Source organism: Chiloscyllium plagiosum, unplaced genomic scaffold (assembly GCF_037043375.1).
Source record: "Chiloscyllium plagiosum isolate Xiang-an unplaced genomic scaffold, Cpla_swu_hap1 HiC_scaffold_19, whole genome shotgun sequence".
Lineage (NCBI taxonomy): Eukaryota > Metazoa > Chordata > Chondrichthyes > Orectolobiformes > Hemiscylliidae > Chiloscyllium > Chiloscyllium plagiosum.
The window spans coordinates 45,801,949-45,825,919 of record NW_028270157.1 but is presented as its reverse complement, the minus strand read 5'-3'; the positions used below and the strand labels follow the sequence as shown (position 1 = coordinate 45,825,919).

Sequence of the window (23,971 nt, the reverse complement as noted above, 5' to 3'; positions counted from 1 at the left end):
GATCATACGACATAGAATTTATAGCACAATATTATAGCATCATACAACTGATACAATATATTGAACAAACCTAGATCACTGTTAACTCTTTCATCTTTTAGAATGGTTTCGATTCATTAATATGTAAATCCTAGAACTTCTTTCAAGTCACATTCCTGAGATAATTTAGGATTTTATAAAAAAAGGTGACATCGCAGCTCAGACAATGCTTTAAAGGTGTGAGGTTAGAGTCTGTCGGTATTCCAATCTTGAGTCAGACTAGTTCTGTTTCCAAAGTAAGAATTTATAAAATGTCACATGGATTGACTGCCTGCAGATTGTGTGTGTTTTTGAACAAAATAGAATGTATTTGCAAATATAATACTGCAAATGCAAATTCACCCCATAGACTTATATACGTGTGTGCATGCATGTGAGGGAGAGAGAGAGAGTGTGTGTGTGTGTGTGTGTGGGCACGCGCGTGTGTGCATGCGTGTGTGAGTGCGATGGAGTGTAAGCCTGTGAGAGGGTGTGCACGTGGATGTGAGTGTGGGGGGTGGATGTGTGTGTGACTTAGAAAGAGTGTGTGTATGAGCGAAGGTTTGTGTGTATGTGTGTGTGTGTCTGTGTAGCGGGGTTACCTGTAATGTGACATGAACCACAGGTCTCAGTTGAGACCATCCTTATGAGTATCAAACTTGGCCATCAGTCTCTGCTCAGCCATAGAGACATAGAGTCATAGAGATGTACAGCACAGAAACACACCCTTTGGTCCAACCCGTCCATGCCGACCAGATATCCCAATCCGATCTAGTCCCAGCTGCCAGCACCTGGTCAATATCTCTCCAAGCCCTTCCTAGTCATATACCCATCCAAATGCCTCTTAAATGTTGCAATTGTACCAGCCTCCACCACTTCCTCTGGCAGCTCATTCCATATACATACCACCCTCTGTGTCAAACAGTTGCCCTGTAGGTCTCTTTTATATCTTTCCCCTCTCACCCTAAACTTATGCCCTCTAGTTCTGGACTCCCTGACCCAGGGAAACGACTTTACCTATTTACCCTATCCACATCCCTCATAAGTTTGTAAACCTCTATAAGGTCACCCCTCAGCCTCCGACTCTCCAGGGAAAACAGCCCCAGCCTATTCAGCCTCTCCCTATAGCTGAAATCCTCCAACCCTGGCAACATCCTTGTAAATCTTTTATGAACCCTTTCAGGTTTCACAACACCTTTCCGATAGGAAGGAGACCAGAATTGCACGCAATATTCCAACAGTGGTCTAACCAATGTTCTGTACAGCCGCAACATGACCTCCCAACTCCTGTACTCAATACTCTGACCAACAAAGGAAAGCATACCAAATGCCTTCTTCACTATCCTATCTACCTACGACTCCATTTTCAAGGAGCTATGAACCTGCACTCCAAGGTCTCTTTGTTCAGCATCACTCCCTAGGACCTTACCATTAAATGTATAAGTCCTGCTAAGATTTGCTTTCCCAAAATGCAGCACCTCGCATTTATCTGAATTAAACTCCATCTGCCACTTCTCAGCCTATTGGCCCATCTGGTCAAGATCCTGTTATAATCTGAGGTAACCCTCTTCGCTGTCCACTACACCTCTAATTTTAGTGTCATCTGCAAACTTACTAACTGTACCTCTTATGCTCACATCCAAATCATTTATGTAAATGACAAAAAGTAGAGGACCCAGCACTGATCCTTGTGGCACTCCATTAGTCACTGGCCTCCAGTCTGAAAAACAACCCTCCACCACGACCCTCTGTCTTCTACCATTGAGCCAGTTCTGTATCCAAATGGCTAGTTCTCCCTGTATTCCGTGAGATCTAACCTTGCTAATCAGTCTCCCATGGGGAACCTTGTCGAACGCTTTACTGAAGTCCATATAGATCACATCTACTACTCTGCCCTCATCAATCTTCTTTGTTACTTCTTCAAAAAACTCAATCAAGTTTGTGAGACATGATTTCCCACGCACAAAGCCATGTTGACTATCCCTAATCAGTCCTTGCCTGTCCAAATATATGTACCTCCTGTCCCTCAGGATTCCCTCCAACAACCTGGCCACCACCGACGTCAGGCTCACCGGTCTATAGTTCCCTGGCTTGTCCTTACCACCCTTCTTCAACAGTGGCACCATGTTAGCCAACCTCCAGTCTTCCAGCACCTCACCTGTGACTATCGATGATACAAATATCTCAGCAAGTGGCTCAGCAATCACTTCTCCAGCTTCCCACAGAGTTCTAGGGTACACCTGATCAGGTCCTGGGGATTTATCCACCTTTAACCGTTTCAAGACATCCAGGCACCTCCTCCTGTGTAATGTGGACATTTTGCAAGATGTCACCATCTATTTCCCTACTGTCTATATCTTCCATATCCTTTTCCACAGTAAATACTGATGCAAAATATTCACTTTGTATCCGGAGTGGGACCATTCGGTGCAGCCACTTTGGCGCGAGCAATTCGGCGCGGCCGATTTGGCGCAACCCATTTAGGCACAGAAGTGTTTGTAGTTATTCAGTAGTTTGTAGTTATTATTAAAATAAAATATAACCCATTAAAATGCCATCAACAATTTTGTTGTCAAAATGTGGAAAGGAAAAGTGCTCATACGGCGGCTATATATATACGTTTTTGATAGATATTCTGTTGATAAGATAACAAAGTTTTGGAGATGTATTTACCTTGTTTCTTTCATTTTTATTTTCTTTTTAACATTTTTACTGAAGAGGATAAACATTATTTTTCTTTTTATTGCTTTCATTAATGGTTATAACTAAGCCTGAAAAGGAATAAATATGAGCTGCACCGAAACAATTCCTCGCCGAAATGGGTCTGCGCCAAAACGGGCTGCGCCAAACCGGCCGTGCCGAATCGCTCATGCCAAAGTGGCTGCACCGAATGGTCCGACACCCTTTAATATCCCCCTCATTTTCTGCGGCTCCACACAAAGGTTGCATTGCTGATCTTTGAGGGGCCCTATTCTCTCCCTAGTTGCCCTTTTGTCCTTAATGTATTTGTAAAAACTCTTTGGATTCTCCTTAATTCTATTTGCCAAAGCTATCTCATGTCCACTCTTTACCCTCCTGATTTCCCTCTTAAATATACTCCTCTGCCTTTATTCTCTTCTAAGGATTCACCCGATCTATCCTGTCTATGAGGAGAAAGTGAGGACTGCAGAAGCTGGAGACCAGAGTTGAAACGTGTGGTGCTGGAAAAGTGCAGCAGGCCAGGCAGCATCCGAGGAGCAGGAGAACTGCAGTGTGTTGTGGCCCTTTTGAATAGTGTCCTGATGCAGCTTCATTTGTGTGTGTTGGGGTGGTTACTTTCATAGTTTAGGACTTGGTCTGTGTGTGTGGCTTTCCTGTATACCCTTGTAGTGAATTCTCCATTCGGTGTTCTCTGTACCATCACGTCTAGGAATGGGAGTTGGCTATCCTTTTCTTCTTCTCTCGTGAATCGGATTCCTGTGAGTGTGGCGTTGATGATCCAGTGTGTTTTTTCTATTTCCGTGTTTTTAATGATTACAAACGTGTCATCGACATATCTGACCCAGAGTTTATTCAAAAGGGCCACAACACACTGCAGTACACCAGAACTGCAAAAAGAAGAAGAGGAACACCTATACAAGGTATTCGCCAAAAACGGATACCCGCGCAACTTCATCAACAGATGCCTAAGAGAAAGACCACGGAACGAGGACATACCACAACCAAAAGGACTAGCCACACTACCATACATCAGGAGCATCTCAGAACTGACTGCCAGACTACTGCAACCCCTAGGACTCATAACGGCACACAAACCAACAGCCACGCTCAGACAACAACTCACCAGAACGAAGGACCCGATACCCAACATGAGCAAGACGAATGTAGTGTACAAAATACCATGCAAGGACTGCACAAAACACTGTATAGGACAAACAGGAAGACAGCTAACAATCCACATACATGAACATCAACTAGCCACGAAACGACACGACCAGCTATCCTTAGTAGCCACACACGCAGACAACAAGCAACATGAATTCAACTGGGACAACACTACTATCATAGGGCAAGCCAGACAGAGAACAGCCAGGGAATTCCTAGAGGCATGGCATTCATCCACAAACTCCATCAACAAACACATCGACCTGGACCCAATATACCAACCACTACAGCAGACAGCTGAAACTGACAACCGGAAGCGGCAGGGACAGACCACTATAAACACCGGAGGAAACATCAAAGAAGCGCTTCGCAGGAGGCTCCAAAGCACTGATGATGTCGCCTAGCCAGGGGACGAAACGTTTGCAACAAAAACTTCCAGCTCAGCGAACAGAACCACAACAACAGGAATATACTGTCTCTGGATTCTCGTTATCTCATTTCTGAAGGCTTCCCATTTTCCAGCCATCTCTTTACCTGGGAACATCTGCCCCCAATCAGCTTTTGAAAGTTCTTGCCTAATACCATCAAAATTGACCTTGCTCCAATTTAGAACTTCAACTTTTTAATCTGGTCTATTCTTTTCCATCATTATTTTAAATTGAATAGAATTATGGTCGCTGGCCCCAAAGTGCTCCCCTACTGATACCTCAGTCACCTGCCCTCCCCGCTCTGCTTTGTTGCATATCCCAAAGTTTGACTTGGAGGATGATAACCTGAAAATCCGAGGCCGAATGTCCCTGACCGCTGAAGTGTTTCCCAACTGGGAGGGAACATTCTTGTGTGGCGATTGTTGCATGATGTCCATTCGTCTATTGTTGTAGCATCTGGTTGATCTCAACAATGTACCATGCTTCGGGACATCCTTGCCTGCAGCATGAGATAGACAACATCGGCTGAGTCACATGAGTACATGCATGCATGCATGTGGTTGGTGGTGTCCCCATGTGTAATGGTAGTATCCATGTTGACACTCTGACACATCTTGTAGTGGTTGCCATGACAGGGTTGTATGGTGTTGTGGTCGATGTTGTCCTGAAGGCTAGGCAGTTTGCTGCAAACAGTGGTCTGTTTAAGAATGGCGGTTGTTTAAAGCATGAAGTGGAAGCGTCTTGCGGAGATGCTCATCTTCATTAATAACATGTTGCAGGCTGTGAAGAACATGCATAATTTCTCCATCCCTGGGAAGTACTGGACATGAAGGGTACCCTATTGGTTGCATCCTGAGTCTGTCCCCTGAGGAGGTCATTATGCTTTCTCACTGTGGCACGTTGGAACTGGTGATTAATGAGTTGAGCATCGTATCCTGTTCTTATGAGGGCATTCTTCAGTCTCTTCAGCTGTCCGTTGCATCCCTCTTCATCTGAACAGATCCTTTGTATGCATTGGGCTTGTACATAGGGGATGGTTGTTTTAATATGTTTAGGGTGGAAGACAGAGAAGTGTAGCATCGTTATCGTGGGCTTGCAGTGCAGTGAGGTACTGAAGTGCTCATCCTTAATGGAGATGCATGTGTCCAAGAATGAGACAGACACTAAAGAATAGTCCATGGTAAATCTGATGGTTGGATGAAACTTGTTGATATCACTGTGTAGTTGTTTCAGTGACTCCTCACCATGGATCCTCAGGAAGAAAATGTCCACAGTATATGTGGTGTATAGTGCTGGTTGGAGGTCCTTGCAGAAAACACGTCTTGTTTGAATTTGTGCATGAAGGTGTTCGCATATTGGGGTGCAAATTTGGTCCCCATGTTTCATGTGTCAAGAACTGGTTGTTAAACATGAAGACGTTGTGGTCAAGGGTGAAGCACACATGCACGCACAAACATATAAGTCTATAGGGTGAATTTGCATTTGCAGAATTGTATTTGCTGATACATTCTATTTTTGCTCAAAAAGCACACAGACTGCAGGCAGGCAATGCAGACAGTCAATCCATTTGACATTTTATAGATTCTTACTTTGGAAATAGAACCAGTCTGACTCTAACCTCACACTTTTAATGCATTGTCTGAGCTGAGATGTCACCTTTTTTTAAAAACCTTAAGTTATCTTGGGAATGTGGCTTGAAAGAAGTTCTGGGATTTACATATTAATGAATTGAAACCTGCAACCCGTTTTAAAAGCTGAAAGACTTAATAGCAATCTTGATTTGTTCAATATATCATATCAGTTGCATTACACTATGATCTTGTGCTATAAATTCTGTGCCTTATGATCCTGCTGTACTAGCTACCTGACAAAGGAGCAGCGTTCTGAAAGCTGGTAGTTCCAAATGACCCTGCTGGACTGTAGCCTGGTGTTGTGTGATTGTTAACATTTTCCATTCTTTAGTCTATTATAAGTCAAAGTATCGATGAGAAGAAATACAAAGTTCTCCAAACTGTGTTTTAGCCACAATCTCTGTCGACCATCACTGCTTCACAGTGATATTTCCTTTACCCATCCAAGCATTACTAGTTTCTCTGAACACAATTAGAACTTGGTTTCCATTAGTGGCAAATCATGGGTAATTTTGTCAGGGAAATTTGTGGTTTTTGCAAACTATTTTTGAAATCTTGTCAGGACTAATAACAAAAGTGTCTAAAATATGCTTCTTTCTATTTTAAAGGATGACTACAATCCCATTCATGGTGGAAAATGGAGTGTGGCAAATTTGAAACTTTATCTGGAGAGCACACGAGGAAAGAAGGTTACTGATAAACTATTTGATGAAATCCACTGGATGATTGTACAATCACTCAAAGCTGTTGCTGTGAGTATAACGTTGAGACTTGGTGGCTATCCAGCAGAGATAAATGGTGTGAAGAAAATGATGAAAAGGATACTGGAACATAAATTTGGAGGAATTTTAACCCCTAAGACCTCTCTCTCTCTCTCTCTATGGATGCTGCATGACACATTGTGATTTCTAGCATTTGTTGTTTTCAGTACAGGTTCCAGCATCTGCAATAATTTGCTCCTCCTTAGAGTGGGTGGCTTTGAGTGAGATGATGTTTGAATACGTTTTTAAAAATTAAACTTGAATGTGATCAACTTCCAATTCAACAACATCTGATTCAAAGAGGCAAGACAAGGGCAGGAAACCAAGCCACAGTCCATCTCATGCAGATATACCAACTGGGATGTTAGCTAGGAGTCCCAGGTATTTGACCCTCAGCTTGGTGAGTTGTTCCTGATCAAGGACTTTTGCCTGAACCATCGATTTTCCTGCTCCTCAGATGCTGCCTGACCTGCTGTGCTTTTCCAGCACCACTCTAATCTTGGTGAGTTGTGGTTCTAGCAGGTCACTCTTAATGAACAACATTTGGAAGAATCACTGAGGGGAGCAATGTCCATCTCCAAGTGTGGTTCAGTACCACAAATGCTGACTAAACTAGCTGAAATGTTAGGATAGAGAATACAGACATTGCTTACCCTATTCTAATTATGGAAACCTGCGTTAATTGGATAAACGTTATTGTCCATTTCCCAATGCCATATGCTGACAAGAGACTTAAAAGCACTATCTTGTTCTTTTGCTTCTCAATGCCATTGTTGGAGTCAGAATCTATTGCACTGCCATAACATCAATCTCATGTCACAACCATTCTGATTGTTTCTCCAACATGGCTCTTTCCACCTTAAAAGCTGGACCCACATTTATTTCTATTAACAGTAAAATTGGTCTTCAAAAATGATTTTTGTCTTCAAATGTAAATTGTGATAACCTTCAGAGATAAGGTACCATCATGAGTCATATTTGGTGTGTCATCACATGCCCAACAGGAGGTAACCTGATACTTCCTTCTATGAATAGTTGCCAAATAAAAGTCATACAAATGCGTTCTCCCTTGAATAATTGATTATCCTTGATTCTCTAAAATATGATTAAATCATATGCCTGTCAGTGTTTGAGTGTTTTTAAACATTTTGCGTAAAGTACTCGATGCCCACATCCCAAGGGCTTCCTATCGCTTTGTATTACTAATAATTGTAGCGTGGCAAATTGATCTCCATTTAATGGTAAGTCATGCATAAAAGACAGAAAATAACTTATGTGTGAATTGTTGCCCACCTTCTTGGCTATTTGTTCGTGTGACATTTAATCTTATTCTTTCTTATTCTTACAGCCAGTCATGATCAATGATAAACACTGCTTTGAATGTTACGGCTATGATATAATAATTGATAGCAATCTGAAGCCTTGGCTTATTGAGGTAAATAGCATTGAATAACTGAAGATTTATAATGTATTTACACTATTCAGTGATTTATAACTGCGTTATTAACTGCTCAATTCATTTGCTGAGAAAAAAATGGATATTGATTTATAACAGCACATATTATACAATGAAACAAACTTGTTTCTCCTCCACAATAGGAATGACAGTGGTCTCTGACTTGCTTGAAGATCAAAATCACCTTATAATAAGGATTTTAAAGGAGGCACAAGACAGGATACAAAACAAGTGAATCTTATGATTCATCCTGTATGAGAGTTTCATTCTGACCTCTGGGTTGATCAGTAATGCAGGAGGCTAAGAAATTATTTCCCTTGGCCCCATCCATTCTGACATCATGAGGCATGTTTGTGACAGGACAAGATTATTTTCCAAATAGAACTTAATGCCTTGTGAATTGGATTGCGATTCAATATATGCAGGTCCCAACCGCTTTTTTTACCCTCATTTGCTGAACTCCTGACTGACGTAGGCACCAGAGTGCATTACTGGCATGTTTAAAATACAAAAGTACCAATGAAGTGCTACACTATACTTATCACTGAAATGGTACATGAGTTTCCGTACATTTGGGCAGGTGGAAGAAAAAGATCCCGCAGGAGAATTTGTCAGAGTCATTTTTGGGCATGCTAGGAGAGGGAATTAACTTTCCCTTCATGTCCAAATTAGCAGACCATGCATCAAAGCAGTCAGAGAGCATGAATAATATCAAGATCCATTTGCATGCTTTCAGTCATGTATGGTACCCACATACAAGTGTCATGCCAATCAGGGCATGCCACACAGAGGTGACTGGAAGCATTCTTACCACTGTTATTTGTTTTGGGTTGTCCATAGGGGCTAAATTGGTGGTGCTACAAAGACATTGTGACTACTCTGAAAAATAACGAGGCATCATTGCGCATAAACAGTATCCAAATTACAGGATTTACATTTAAAGTAGGGGGTTAAAATCTAAAAGTGGTGCAGGAGCAGAGGGACAAGGTTTAAACATGCACAGGTCATTGAAGGTGGAGAGACCAATTAATAAAGTCCTTGGGGACTCGTAAGGTCAGCATTAGTGACCCTGCCTCTGAGTCACAGAACTGGGTTCAAGCCCTACCTGCACCAGGAGTATGGAATAACATCTCTGAACAGGTTTATTAGAAAATAGTAATAGTGCCCTCATATTTATTAAGGGTATAGAGTACAAAAGCAAGGAGGTGATGTTGGTTGAACTTGTTAGACGTCAGCTAAAGTAATGTGTACAGTTCTGGTTGCCATGTTGTAGGAATTGTCATTGGAATCTGTGCAAAGTGATTTACAATAGTGGGGAGGCTCTAGAGATGAGAAACTTCAATGATGAAGGTAGATTAAAGAAGTTGGAATTTCTACCTTGTAGAGAAGAAGGATTAGAGCAGACATGGTAAACATTTTGAAAGTCATGAGTGGGCTGAATAGAGTACATATGAGGAAACTGCACAGATGTCATGAGAGAAAAAAAAATCATTCAGAGAGGAGTTAGGAAATAGGATGCACTGTTTGGGAGTTTGATGGAGCAGTTTCAATTGAGGCATTCAGAAGGGCACTGACATTTGGAATTGGCCACTTTTGGAATATTGTGCGCAATTCTGATCTCCCTCCTAAAGGAAGGATGTTGTGAAGCTTGAAAAGGTTCAGAAGAGATTTAGAAGGATGTTGCCAGGGTTGGAGGGTTTGAGCTATTGGGAAGTTTGAATAGGCTGGGGCTGTTTTCTCTGGAGCGTCAGAGGCTGAGGGGTGACCTCATAGTGGTTTATAAAATAATGAGGGGCATGGATAGGATAAATACACAGTCTTTTCCCTGGGGTTAGGGAGTCCAGAACTAGAGGGCATAGGTTTAGGGTGAGAGGGGAAAGATTTAAAAGGGACCTAAGGGGCAACTTTTTCACACAGAGGGTGCTGAGTGGATGGAATGAGCTGCCAGAGGAAGTGGTGGAGGCTGGTACAATTAGAATATTAAAAAGGCATCTGGATGTGTTTACGAAGAGGAAAGGTTTGGAGGAATATGGGCCGGGTGCTGGCAAATGGGATATTTAGGATATCTGGTCAGCATGGACAAGTTGGACTGAAGGGTCTATTTCCATGCTGTACATCTTTTTGACTCTAAGAGGGGAAAAAAAATAGGAGATTAGCATGTGATAATGATGCTCATTCAAAGACCTGGTACTGGCATAATGGGCCAAATGGCCTCTTTCTGTGCTGTAAGACTTCTGTGAGATACATTATTGTTTTCCATGTATCTACACTCTGATATGAGTGGTTGTATTAAAAAAAAAGAGAATTGGAGGGGAGGGAGAGGAGGAGAAGAAAGAATAAACTGTGGTAGCAGTGCATTAACAGCAGTCTGTACAGGAAAGCATATATTTATTTGAGAGCTGTGCCCAATCTCTGTACAGCTGTGATTACCCACAGTGACATATCACTTGCCTTGCTCAATAACCCCATACCCAGTGAACAGATAATACTACATTCACAACATAGAAATTAAAACGTGCAATCTATGGCTCCATGACCCTCATAATTGCTCAATCTTTCTGAACAAGACTTTATAAATAACTAATCTCATATCTTAAACAAAAATTAACAATTTATTATTAATAATGTAACTCCAGCAGGACACAGATGAACTATAAGGCAATCTTATCAATGGGGTGGCACGGTGGTTCAGTGGTTAGCACTGCTGCCTCACAGCACCAAGTTCCCAGTTTCGATTCCAGCCTCGGGCGACTGTCTGTGTGGAGTTTGCACATTTTCCCTATGTCTGCGTGGGTTTCCTCTGGGTGCTCCGGTTTCCTCCCAGTCCAAAGGTGTGCAGGTTAGGTGCATTGGCCATGCTAAATTGCCTGTAGTGTTAGGTGCATTAGTTAGGGGAATGGGTCCAGGTGGGTTGCTCTTTGGAGGGTCGGTGTGGACTTGTTGGGCCGAATGGCCTGTTTCCACACTGTAGGGAATCTAATCTATGATCTAAGCCCATTCTTTCTTGAGAACCAACCCCGGTCACAGACCAATCGACAAATAAGCACACACACAGTTAAGAGATAATATATTTTTAAAAATAAAACAATCCTAAATCGCTAGTTTGATTACAATTTCAATGATGAATACCAAACCTTCATGAAATCTGATAGGTTCTATTACAGGCAGGTAGGAATTGCAAAGTCAGACCTCAGGAGACTTTTCCTCATTTCTTATAGACTGAGGTTCTTTTCTCAGAACCTTCAACAATTTGATAACTAGAGAGAGCAAAACCAAAAAAACCTGGCCCAACACCTTCCAAAGTTGCACTCTATCTCCTGTACAAAATCCCAGTCAAAAATCAGTTCATCCTTTAGTTTCTCTTTCTTCTTCAACATTCTCAGTGATCGCCTGGCTGGTACTGGTTCTCCCTTGATTGACCAATTCAACATTTAATAAGACAGCTGCTGAGAGGATGCCTCCCTTTGTGGAGAAATCAGGAACTAGGGGGCTGAGTTTAAAACTAATAGATTTCCATTTAAGGTGGAGATGAAGAATAATTTCTTCCCCAGAGTGCAGGGAACGCTAGATCATTGAATATATTCCAGGCTGAGTTTGCCACATTTTTGTTTGACAAGGGACTCAAGGGTTGTCAGGAGCAAGCAGCAAAGTGCAATGAAGGCTACAATCAGATCAGCCATGAGCTTATTGAATGTTGGAAAAGGCTTGACATGTCATATGACCTGTTCTTGTTCCTTTTTTTTAATGATCTTTTGCCTGTCTTGTGGTTGCATTTGTCTAATCTAATGCTCCTATGACTGCACCCAATGACTGCAGCATGGCTGGTGGAAGGTTGCAGACTTTACTAGAGGAGATTACACAAAGACATATAGGATGATCTTGAACTGCTATTCCCCTGAGTTAATACATCAGAAATCTTTGTAATTTATTGCCACACGAATTGAAGAATGCTTTGACATTCTGATCCCTTACAAGCACTTTATCCACAGACACGTCTGCAGCAGTCTGAGAGTGCATGGCACTAATCTGAGCTTGCATGGCAAAAAGCATGGATGGCATGACCTCTTTTTGAGCTTTCACTGCAGCAGTGGGACAATTGGTGGAACTTAGCATGGGAGACAGGAATCTCATTGACAGATCTGGAAGTTGACAGGATTCCTGAACTGGCAAGGAAGTGCCGGCCAACTGCAACATGTAGTGGTCAGCCAACTGGGGATAGTGACCCATGGACCAATACAACTCTGCAAGGCAGGGATGGGCTTTTTTGCTATTCTTACTGATAATTGTGCTTCCAGTGCCTGTAGGCACCTTCCTTGGCGTTACTCCTTTCATGCATCAAACATTGCAATTCCCACTAAAATCCAAAGGCTATGTTATATTCTTTATAGAAAGAACAGCTTTAATCTTGTTCCATACTAGTAGAATTATCCTTCAGACTGTCAAGCAGTACTCCACCCGACACACACACACTATGGCAATGATGATAAGTCCCATGCTCAGTAACTGTATCCAAAACTTAGGCCTGTATGTTGCAAATATTGTTATTTTTGCAAATTTGTTTCTTCCCCGATGCAGGTGAATGCTTCTCCTTCACTGGCATCCAGCACAGCTAATGACCGAATCATGAAATATAATCTCATCAATGATACGTTAAATATTGTTGTACCTAATGGCGAGATCCCAGATTGTAAACTGAACAAAAATCCATCCAAAGAAGCTCTTGGAAATTACGTTATCCTGTAAGTTATTCACAAATAAAAATCTAAAGTGTTGGATTACTCATGTAAAAATTTTAATGAAATAATAACTGTCACAAAACTTTTCAAGACAAAGTACAGAATAGTTAAGGTTTATACATCCCGATATATACCTTGAAAGTCCAAGCCAATTCTATTTATTTTTTGTTCTGCATCCAATGTACACAATTTAAGTATTGCCTTGCTAGATGTAGTCATCTTAAAGTCATTTGTCCTTGATACTTGGTTAAATGCTTTCTTGGATGCATCTTGTCTATGGTTGTTTTCATTATGACTAGGTCCCAAAATGCTCTCAGAACCTCCCTTGCGACACTGATTCCAGTGTGTACTTCCAGCAGTTTACTTTAAGTCTCTATTTCTAAGTCAATGATCAGTATTTTGCAGTTGTTAGAGGTATTCCTGACACTGTAATAATTTTCAATAGGTCTGGATTGTAAGGAGTCTCTTTTCTGGTAACGCACCTCCCCCAGGAACAATGCATTATTTCTCTCAGCTTCGCCTTGAGGTAGATTTGCATTTTTAAGCTGTTTACCTTGTCTCAGTCAAATTTGCAACAGTTCCAAACAGTTGAAAGTTTTAAAAAGTAATTGCTTCAAATAAAGGGGTATAATCTTGTAACCTTCCTATATTATTCCAAGCAAGATGTGTAATGATAGTAATATTATGGCAATATTCAGTTCAAATCTGCATTCATTAGTGTTAGACAATATTGAATTGGAGCCATCACTGACCAGTGTCTATTAGGAATTCAATGATTACCAACTGGCATTGACAGAACATCAACTTTTGATTGTCACTAAGAGAATGTCAACTGACAGGCACTGAGATTAATCTAAAGCAAGAGACATTTTGCATTTTAGCGAGTTTTGAGAAGATTTGTAGCTCAGGTTGAGGTTTTGGATGTAGTTTTGCTTGTTGAGCTGCAAGGTTCATTTCCAGATGTTTCATTACCCTACTACATACGGACCAAATATTGAACTACAGAAGCAATCATCCCAATACCCACAAACGAAGATGCATCAGAACATTATTTCAATGAGCCAACATCCAAAACATTTTGCATTTGACTGAGCCAGGGGAAAATTTGCACAACTTGTACAGCATTGTTAATAGAGTACAACAAAATACTTCACAGAGGAGAAAATTAATTCCAATTAGCAGTGGGAAAAAAGCTGGGAAGATTGACCAGAGACATTATCGACAAAGTCAGACTTGGTATTTATCGAGAACATTCCAGAATACGAGGCCAAAATAGTCAAAAGTGGGAAAGAGAGAAAAGGAATGTACAAGAGGCCTGAACAAAGCTCATGTGCTTACATGTGGGACTAAAGAAGATTGCACAGGTAGGAAGGGATAATGACATGATTTATAAATCAAGACAAACATTTGAATTAAATTAATGGATTAAGGCAGTGCAAAACAAAGTGTTGATTTGATTGTAGTATATGCAGGATAGAATTTAAGAAGATGAAAAGTATTTGAGGGTTATGGGATGAAGGCTTAAGACCATAAGATCACAAGACCATTAGGAATAGGAACAGTACACCGATCAGTCCTCTAAGTCCATCTATTTGAGTGTCATCTACAAATTCAGCTGCAGTACTCTTTATCCTGTCTCCGAGGCATTAATGAAGATTGTAAATAGCTAGGGCCCAAGCTAGGGCGTACCGTGTGGCACGCCACTCACTGCCAACCAGGGAGGACGCACTTATCTGAACTCTCTTATTGGTTGTTCAATCCTCAATCCAAGTTAATAAATTAGCCCTCACCCATGTGATTTTAGGTTCTGTAATAACCTACTGTGCATGTACATATATATTGAATATCATTTATTGCAATTTTGGTTTGATTTTTGAGTTAGTATTTGGCGTGTTTTCTGTGTATCTGAAGTTAATAATTAGATTGTACATATTGTAGCCATGGTAATTTATTTTAAAACAGTTTTTGAAGGCCTGGCTGTAGATTGAATGTATTTGTGTGCACCACTAATGGTGTTGTGCAATCCAGCAGGAAAACTAATGGGGCCTCAAAGTTTGATACAGAATTCTAGAACTTTTGTTCTTAACACTTAAGGGAAATGCCCATGACTTTGAGAGGGAAACTTTAGGTTTCAGTTTTATTGAGTTTTGAGCAGCCTGCTGAGATTATTGGAATAGGATATCTATGCAGTTGAAAGAGGAAAGGAGATATAATGAACTGGATTACCTGGGGCGGCACAGTGGCTCAGTGATTAGCACTGCTGCCTCACAGTGCCTTCGATTCTAGTGTTAGGCCACTGTCTGTGTGGAGTTTGCACATTCTCCCTGTGTCTGCGTGGGTTTCTCCCAGGTGCTCCAGTTTCCTCCCACAGTCCAAAGATGTGCAGGTTAGGTGAATTGGCCATGCTAAATTGCCCGTAGTGCTAGGTGCATTAGTCAGGGGGAAATGGGTCTGGGTGGGCTACTCTTCAGAGGGTCAGTGTGGACTTGTTGGGCCAAGGGGGACCTGTTTCCACACAGCAGGGAATCTAATCTAAATCTGCCCTGCCTTTCAAGAAGTTCATGGCTGATCCTACATTCCTTACATCCACTTTCTTGACCTTTTCTCCATGATCCTTGATTTCCTTACTGATCAAGAATCTCTCTCAGCCTTAAATATACACAAGGATTCTGCCCCATAGTTCTCTGTGGCACGGAGTTCCAAAGACTCACTAATCATCAGAGAAGAAATTCTTCCTCATCACAGTCGTAAAGTGGCACCTCTTTATTTTGAGGCTATGCTTCCTGGTCCTCGACTCTCCATGAGGGGAAACAACCTCTCAGCATTTATTCTGTCAAGCCCCTTAAGAATCTTAAATGTTTCAATGAGATCACCTCTCATTTCTTTGAACTCCAGTGAGTAGAGTCCCAACCTAGTTAGCCTTTGCTCATAAGACAATCCCTCCATACCAGGGATCATCCTAATGAGCTGCTTCCAATGAAATTATATCTTTCCATAAATAAGGGGACCAAAACAGCTAAAGTAAAACTTCCCAACTCTTATACTCCAAACCCCTTGAAATAAGGACCAACATTCCATTCCTCATTACCAGCTGGACCTGAATGCTAGTACCCCCAAGTCCCATGTGTTGCAGCTTTCTGCAGTTTTTTTTCCATTTAAATAATTCTCTGTTCATTTGTTCTCCCTTCTATAACAAACAATTTCACATTTCCCCACACTATACTGCATGTGCTAACGTTTTGCCCACTTACTTAACCTATTAATATTTCTCTATAAACTGTGTTTCCTCCTTGCAACCTCCCTTTCCACCTATTTTTGTGTCAACTGAAACTTTAGCTAAGTATATTCACTTCCATTATCCAAGTCATTGATATATATTAAAAACAGTTGTGGTCCTTGTGGAACCACACTGGTCACAGGTTACCAACCTGAAAAAGAAACCCTTATCACCACTCACTGCTTTGTGTCCATTAGCCAATTCTCTGTCCATGCAAATATACAGCACCATGGATTCTTATTTTATGCCTTAACCTTTTGTAAGGTACCTTGTTGAGCAGCTTCTAGTTGTCCTTTGTCCACTCTGGTTGACACTTCCTTGAAAAACTCTAATAAATTAGTCAGTCACGTTTTCCCTTTCATGAAGTAATGCTGACTCTGCTTGATTAGATAGGACTTTCCAACTGTGCTGCTATCACTTCCTTAATGGATTCTAATATTTTTCCAACCACAGATGTGGAGCTAATCAGGTAATAGTTCTGGCTTTATGCCTCCCTTCCTTTTTGAATAGGGGTATCACATTAGCAGTTTTCCAATTCTCTTGTCTTTCTCCAGAATCCAGAATTTTTGGAAAATTAGAACCAATGCATCCACTATCTCTATAGCATCCTCTTTTAGGATGCTAGCATGATGGCCATCAGGGCCCGGAGACTTATATGTCATTACACCCATTAGTTTGTCTAATACTATTTCTGTAGTGATGGTGATGGTTAATTCCTCCCCTGTATTCTTTAGTATTAATGGGACATACAAAGTATCTTACACTGTAAAGGCTAATGCAAAATATTGATTTAACTCCTCTGCCATTTCCTTGTTCCCAAAACTGTTTCCCCAGACTCATTTTATAAGGGGCCTTTGTTCACTTTGACTTTTGCCTTAAATGAAAGTTTCAGATTCAGTAGGTATAATGGAAGTGTGGAGATCAACAGTGTTATTGGAGGTAGAAAAAAGATATCTTGGTATGGATAACATATTTGAAGTACAATTCAAGATCAGATAGGACACTGAAGGCACACAAAGTTGACTTCAACCTGAACCAGAGAAGGATCAGAGTTTGGGGCTAGGATGTGGAGTCTTTTGTGGAAACAATGCAGGATGGCTTCTGGTTGGCCAGTATTTGTAATAGCCGTGAAGCCAAGAGACTTCTGAAGAAGTATATTTGATGTGAAATGTGAACTCTATTTCTCTCTTGGCAGATGCTGCCAGATCTCCTGAGCATTCCAACACTTTGTATTTTTATTGACCTTAGTGGTAAGAGAGATGGAGCTGGATGTCATCTGGGTATCATGCATTTGTATATTGAATCCTATTGACAACATTACCAAGAGTAAATACCTCCTGACTCAGAGCTCCCCTCTGAAATACATTATTTTGTTGAGAATGTTTGACAATGATTGGGAAAATCCTGCTGAAGTAGTCCTGGTGTCAGTTAGCACTTGGTTCAAACTATGAACAATCAAAACAAGGTACATGGTAAGCTGAGATGTATAAGAAGGCCTTCAAAACTGTAACTTGAAAAAGCAATGTGGAATGAAACCAATTTTGAACTCCATCTACAGGGATGACTTGGACAGAATATCATGTGAGGTGGTCTCCTCATTCAGCCATTCATAAATCCCTTCTGTTGAGAAAACAAAAAAATCAACAGAAGTGATGACAATGTCAAGAAGCCATAAAGTGCTCTGCTTAGCCAATTCATTTGCCTGAATAATACCATTAATAACTTGGTAAGATTATTAAGAGTCATGTTCCTGATCAAGGAAAGCAATTGAGACTGACAGTGGCTATAAGCATTTTTTAGAGTGACGTCATCTGCCCAGAAGTGGATGGAAACAGGTCTCTTGGTATGTTTATCTCAAGATTGTAGCCCTACAAAGTGTTCAGTGACACCAGTGGATTTATAAGGAAAGATCTATGGTTCAATGCTACTTCAAGTGTTTCCCTGATTTAATCTTCTACCTTTTAATTGAATTTGCTTTGTTTTGAAAACACATGCATAGCAGTCAATGTGTTCCATAACATTATAGTAAAAGCTCAATACACATAAGAAAAATTCAAAAATTGATAAATTTTCAGCTAAACAAATAGCTGTTTTAAATTTGAAAGATGATCTATTTAAATCAAATTCATCAGTTTTGTCTTTGCTTCTTTGTCAGCTATGAAGAATTAGCAGTGAATGAAGGAGCGGACCGTGACTTAAAAAATCGCCCAGGCCAGTCATTTGGTTCAAAAGTTGGACGAGCAAAAGATTTTGGACGACCTATCAGCATGACTTGGAAATAATATTTAAAAAGTGGAAAAAACAGTTAAACTGCACCAACGCTGTTCATAAACACAGCTGTTCTAACTGTGCAAAATGAATGATGTGATTTGCTGTTTGCAATTTTTTACACTATTCGCTGAGTTTTTTCTGTCTGGCACTAATTCAGGTTGATCTCTCTCTTCAGCTATCTTGTCTTTTCGTGTTAATATCTTGATGATTTTGATCAGATCACCCCATAATTTTCTAAATTCTAGAGAAAACAGGCATAATGTCTCCTCATAACTTAACCCCTGTGAAGTCCAGGTATCATTTTTGTAAACCTATGTTGTACTTCCTCCAAGGCAATATATTCTTGCTAAGGTGTGGTGCCCAGAGATGGTTACATTACTTCAAGTTGGGTCCTAACCAGGGTTTTGTATAACAGCAGCATAACTTCTGCATCCTTGTACTCCAGTCCTCTAGATATAAAGGCCAGCTTTCTTGATTATTTTCTGTACCTGTTCATAATATTTTTACTGACTATGCACCTGAATGCCCGAAGTCTCTTTGGACATCCACTATATTTAATTTCATACTATTCAGAAAGTACCTTGATCTATTCTTTCTCAGTCCAAAATGGATAACCTCACACTTGCTTACATTGAACTTCATCTGCCACATTTTTGCACATTCACTTAGTCTATCGATACCCCTTTGTAATTTATGCTGTCATCGATACTGTTAAAAATGCTGCCTAACTTTGTATCATCAGCAAATTCTATGCTATCATCCAACATAGGTGGTAATGAATAACCTGAATAATTGAGGCCCTAACACAGTTCCTTGCAGGACACCGCTGGTCCAGCCAATTTAAGTACCTATCCATTATCCTTACTTTCTGTTGCCTGCCACTCAACCAATTTCCAAGCAATGTCAATAATTTGCCCTCAATTTCTTGGAATTCTACCTTAATTAACAGTCTCTTTGGGACTTTATCACCTGCCTTCTTGAAGTCCACATAAGCAACATGAGTAGACATTACCCTGTCCATTACCTTAGTCACCTCTTCAAAAAATTAAATTAGATTTGTCAGGCTGTCCCTGATTAACCAAAATTCTCAAGGTGTGCAGTTAACGCAAACTTGATTATAGTCTCCAACAATTTTTCCATCACAGATGTTAGGCTAACTGGTCAGTAATTCCCTGGTTTATCTCTTTCACCCTTCTTAGAAAGCATAGTTGCATGTGCATTTTTCCAATTCAGAAAGGCAATGCCTGAATCTAGGGAATTCTGAAAGATCATAATTAGGGTATCCACAGTGTGCTCCCCTAGTTCTTTTAATACCTTCAATGGAAACCGTCAGGGATTTGTCACTTTTTAATGTTAATTTTATTCAGTCCCTGTTCCGAACCCACTATTAATTCCAGGAGTTCTGGAAAGCTCCGCTGTAAATTCTGAGGCAAAGTAGTTATTCAATATTTCTGCCATTTTCCAGTAGTTATTACCAATATCCATACTTACAGACTTTAATGCATTGCACCTGACCACCTGCTTTCTGTTTATATAACAATAATATTTATTTTTATTGATTTTGATGTCCCTACACATTTCTTTTCATAATCTCTTTTTGTAGTTGTTATAAGTTGCTTTGTGGCTCTTTGATGGTCTTTGTATCTTTGCCATTCAGCTGGATCAGCACAAGCAAAATTTACAGCCCAGGAATAGGCCCTTTGGACCTACAAGCCTGAGCCGATCCAAATCCACTGTCTAAACCTATCGCCCAATATCTAAGCATCTGTATTCCTCTGCTCCCCACCTACTCATGCATCTGTCCAGACGGACCTTAAATGAATCTAACGTGCCTGTCTCTACTACCTCTGCTGGCATCGTGTTCCAGGCACTTACCACCCTCTGTCTAAAGTACTTTCTGCGTGTATCCCCCTTAAACTTTTTACCTCTCATCTTGAATGCGTGACCTCTCGTTATTGAATCCCTCACCCTGGGAAAAAGCTTATCTCTATACACCCTGTCTATACCCTTTATGATTTTGTAGGCCTCAATCAAGTCCTCCCTGAATCTCATTTTTTCTGATGAAAACTATCCTAACCCACTCAACCTCTCTTCATAGCTAGCACATTCCCTAACAGGCAATATCCTCATAAACCTTCTCTGCACCCTCTCCGAAGCATCCACATCCTTTTGGTAATGTGGCGACCAGAACTGTACACAGTATTCTAAATGTGGCTGAACCAAAGTCTTGTACAATTTTAACATGACCTGCCAGCCCATATACTCAATACCCCATTCGATGAAGGCAAGCATACCATATATATGCCTTCTTGACCACTCAATCCACCCAAGCAGTCTCCTTCAGGGTACAATGGACATGAACTTGCAGATCTCTCTGCTATTCAACTTTTCCCAAGGCTCTTCCGTTTACATTATACCTGTAGTTCACTCTAGAATTAGACTTCCCAAAATCACCTCACATTTGCCTGGAATGAACTCTATCTGCCACTTCTCCGCCAACTCTCCAGTCTATCTATATTCTCCTGAATACTTTGACAGTCTCCTATGCTTTCTGCTACTCCACCAATCTTTGTGTCATCTGCAAACTTACACACACCCTGCACACCATGTGACTTCATTTTGTCCATTAGTTTACCATGGGGAACCTTATCAAATACCTTACTAAAGTTCATGTATATGACATCTACAGCCCTTCCTTCATCTATCAACGTGGTCACTTCTTCAAAGAACTCTATTAAGTTGGCAAGGCATGATCTCCCCCGCACAAAACCATGTTGCCTATCACTGATAAGCACATTCTATTCCAAATATAAATAGATTTTATCCCTTAGTATCTTCTCCAGCATCTTTCCTACCACCGACGTCAGGCTCACTGGTCTGTATTCTGGATCAGTGGTGCTGGAAGAGCACAGCAATTCAGGCAGCATCCGAGGAGCTTCGAAATCGACGTTTCGGGCAAAAGCCCTTCATCAGGAATCACTGGTCTGTAGTTACCTGGAATATCCCTACTACCCTTCTTGTACAGGGGGACAACATGAGCAACCCTCCAGTCCTCCGGCACCTCTCCCTGTATTTAAGGAGTCTACAAAGACATCTGTCAGGGCCCTAGCTATTTCTTCTCTCGTCGCCCTCAGCAACCTGGGATAGATTCCATCTGGTCCTGGGGATTTGTCCACCTTAATATCCTAAGCCTACCCAACACATCTTCCCTCCTATGTCAATGTGATCCAGAGTAAACAAACTTCTATCTCTAATCTCAACATTCATCATGTCCCTCTCCTCAGTGAACACTGATGCAAAGTAATCATTGAGAATCTCACCCATTTTCTCAGGTTCAACACACAACCTTCCTTCCTTATTCTTTAGTGGACCAATCCTTTCCTAGTTACCCTGTTGCTTCTTATATAAGAATAAAAGGCCTTGGAATTCTTCTTAATTTTGCTCGCTAAAGTTATTTCATGACCCCTTTTAGCCTGCTTGATTCCTCATTTAAGATTGGTCTTACTCTCCCGATATTCATCCAAGGCCCATTCTGTTCTAAGCTGCTTATGTACGCTTTCCTTTTCCTCTTGGCTAGTTGCACAATTTCTCCTGTCATCTACGGTTCACAAATCTTGCCTTTCCTATCCTTTGTTTTCAAAGGGACATGCCTATCCTGCACTATCTTCAACCTATCTTTGAAAGCCTCCCACATATCAAATGTGGACTTCTCTTCGAATAGTTGCTCCCAATCCATATTTCCCAGCTCCTGCCAAATTTTGATATAATTGGCCTAGGCCCCGTTTAGTACTCTTCCCTTAGGACCACTCTCATCTTTGACTACGAGTATTCTAAACTTACAGATTAATGTTTTATTTTTGCATTGTTGTAAGCTCTTTGTTTTAGTTTTATACTGTCCCTTGTCTTTTGCTGTTTTTTTCTGTGAAGTGGAGCTTTTCCCTCTCAGGAGTATAAGCTGGTTTTATATTTTGTTCAATGTTTCTTTTAGCATCCTCCACTATTCTTCAGTTGTTTATCCATCAGCAGATTTTCCCAGTTAACTGTGGATAGTCGCTGTCTCATCTCATTAAATTCAGCCTTAGATAAACTAAAACACAAGTAGCTGATTCATGCTTGTTGCTTTAAAACGCTACATTGAATTCAATCATATTATGATCACTACTTGATAAATGTTCACGCAGAATTACGTTACTAATTAAATCCTGCTCATTACTAAATCCAATCCTGCTTGTCCCATTGTTGGATCTGTAGGAAACTATCCCGGACACGTTTCAGAATTTCACTACCTTTCTGACAGGTGCTTGTCTGCCTCTCCCAATCTATGTTAACGTTAATATCCACCATTAATATGACCCTAGTTTTGCTATGCACTTGCCTAATTTCTACATTTATACAATAGATCGCTTTAACAATGCCTATCATAGTTTTAGATCCTTTGCTGTTTGTTTTACTGTTCCTCAGTTTCACCCACACAGTCTCCACTGAATGCTTTGTCCCTCCCTCACGATTAAAATAATTTTGAATCTAATCCAGGTGGCTATTCCACCTCTTTTGCTTTTTACCTGTCCGTCCTGTAAATCTTATCACCTGGTATATTTAGTTCCAACCCTGACCATCCTGCAGCCATGTCTCAGTAATGGCTGCTTTCTTTTAACCTCTAATTTGAATTTGTGCCTGCAGCTCATTTAATTTATTCCTTATGCTCCATGCATTTGTATATAGAATACTGTAACTGATGCTTTATTCACCTGTTTATTATTTCTCTCTTTTTGTTTAATCAATATACTTCTTATAGTACCTGCCATACCTGAAGTACTATCTGAACTCTTAAACTTGATCAGTTTTAACTGTATCACTATCACTGACTGTCCCTACAGCTCGGCTCTATAGGAGGATTTTCATTTCTACAGTACCTTTCATAAACATCAGACATCCCAAATTGTTTACAGTTGATTAAATATTTTTAAAGTGTAGCTGCTGTTAGAGAAATGCAGCAAATTCCCAAAATATTCCAATGTGATGACCAGTACATCTGTCTTTGTCATTTGATTGAGAGAGAAATATTGGTAGAATATCTCAGAAAACTCATCTACTCTTCTATGAAATTGTGGCTTGAGTTTTTTTTTACATCCATGTATGAGGGCAAATAGGGCCTCTGTTTAAGATCTCATCTGACATAACACCACTGACAGTTAAGCACTCTCCCAGTTCAGCAGTATTACACTGGAATGCCAGCATGATTTTTTGCTCAAATTCTGGGGTGGAACTTGAGACAACAATCTTCTAATTCAAAGATAAGCGTGCTCCCAGTGAGCCCAGTGAAGGATGCTCCCTAAACTTCTGTGTCTCTTTATTATTTAAGACTCTCCTCAAAATCTTTGTCCTTACCTAATCTTTTCCTCATCTAATCCCATATGTGGTTCAGCGTGAAGCAACTTGTGATATTTTACTATAGTAAAGGTGTTAGATAAATGTAAATTGTTGAAGTAAGAAACTGTTTACAATGGTCAAATAAAATTCACATTCTGA

At 40.6% G+C, this 23,971-nt stretch overlaps 1 protein-coding gene across 1 annotated transcript in view; it reads left to right on the top strand.

Moving 5' to 3' along the window:
- LOC122559375 (polyglutamylase complex subunit TTLL1-like) overlaps window positions 1-23,971 on the top strand; it is an 88,568-nt gene extending 64,597 nt beyond the window's left edge. The window contains exons 8-11 of the mRNA XM_087997296.1: window positions 6,550-6,693; window positions 8,051-8,137; window positions 12,734-12,897; window positions 18,327-23,971. Coding sequence (XP_087853422.1) covers window positions 6,550-6,693; window positions 8,051-8,137; window positions 12,734-12,897; window positions 18,327-18,453 — 522 coding nt within the window. The 3' untranslated portion in view covers window positions 18,454-23,971. The remainder of the gene's footprint in view (window positions 1-6,549; window positions 6,694-8,050; window positions 8,138-12,733; window positions 12,898-18,326) is intronic.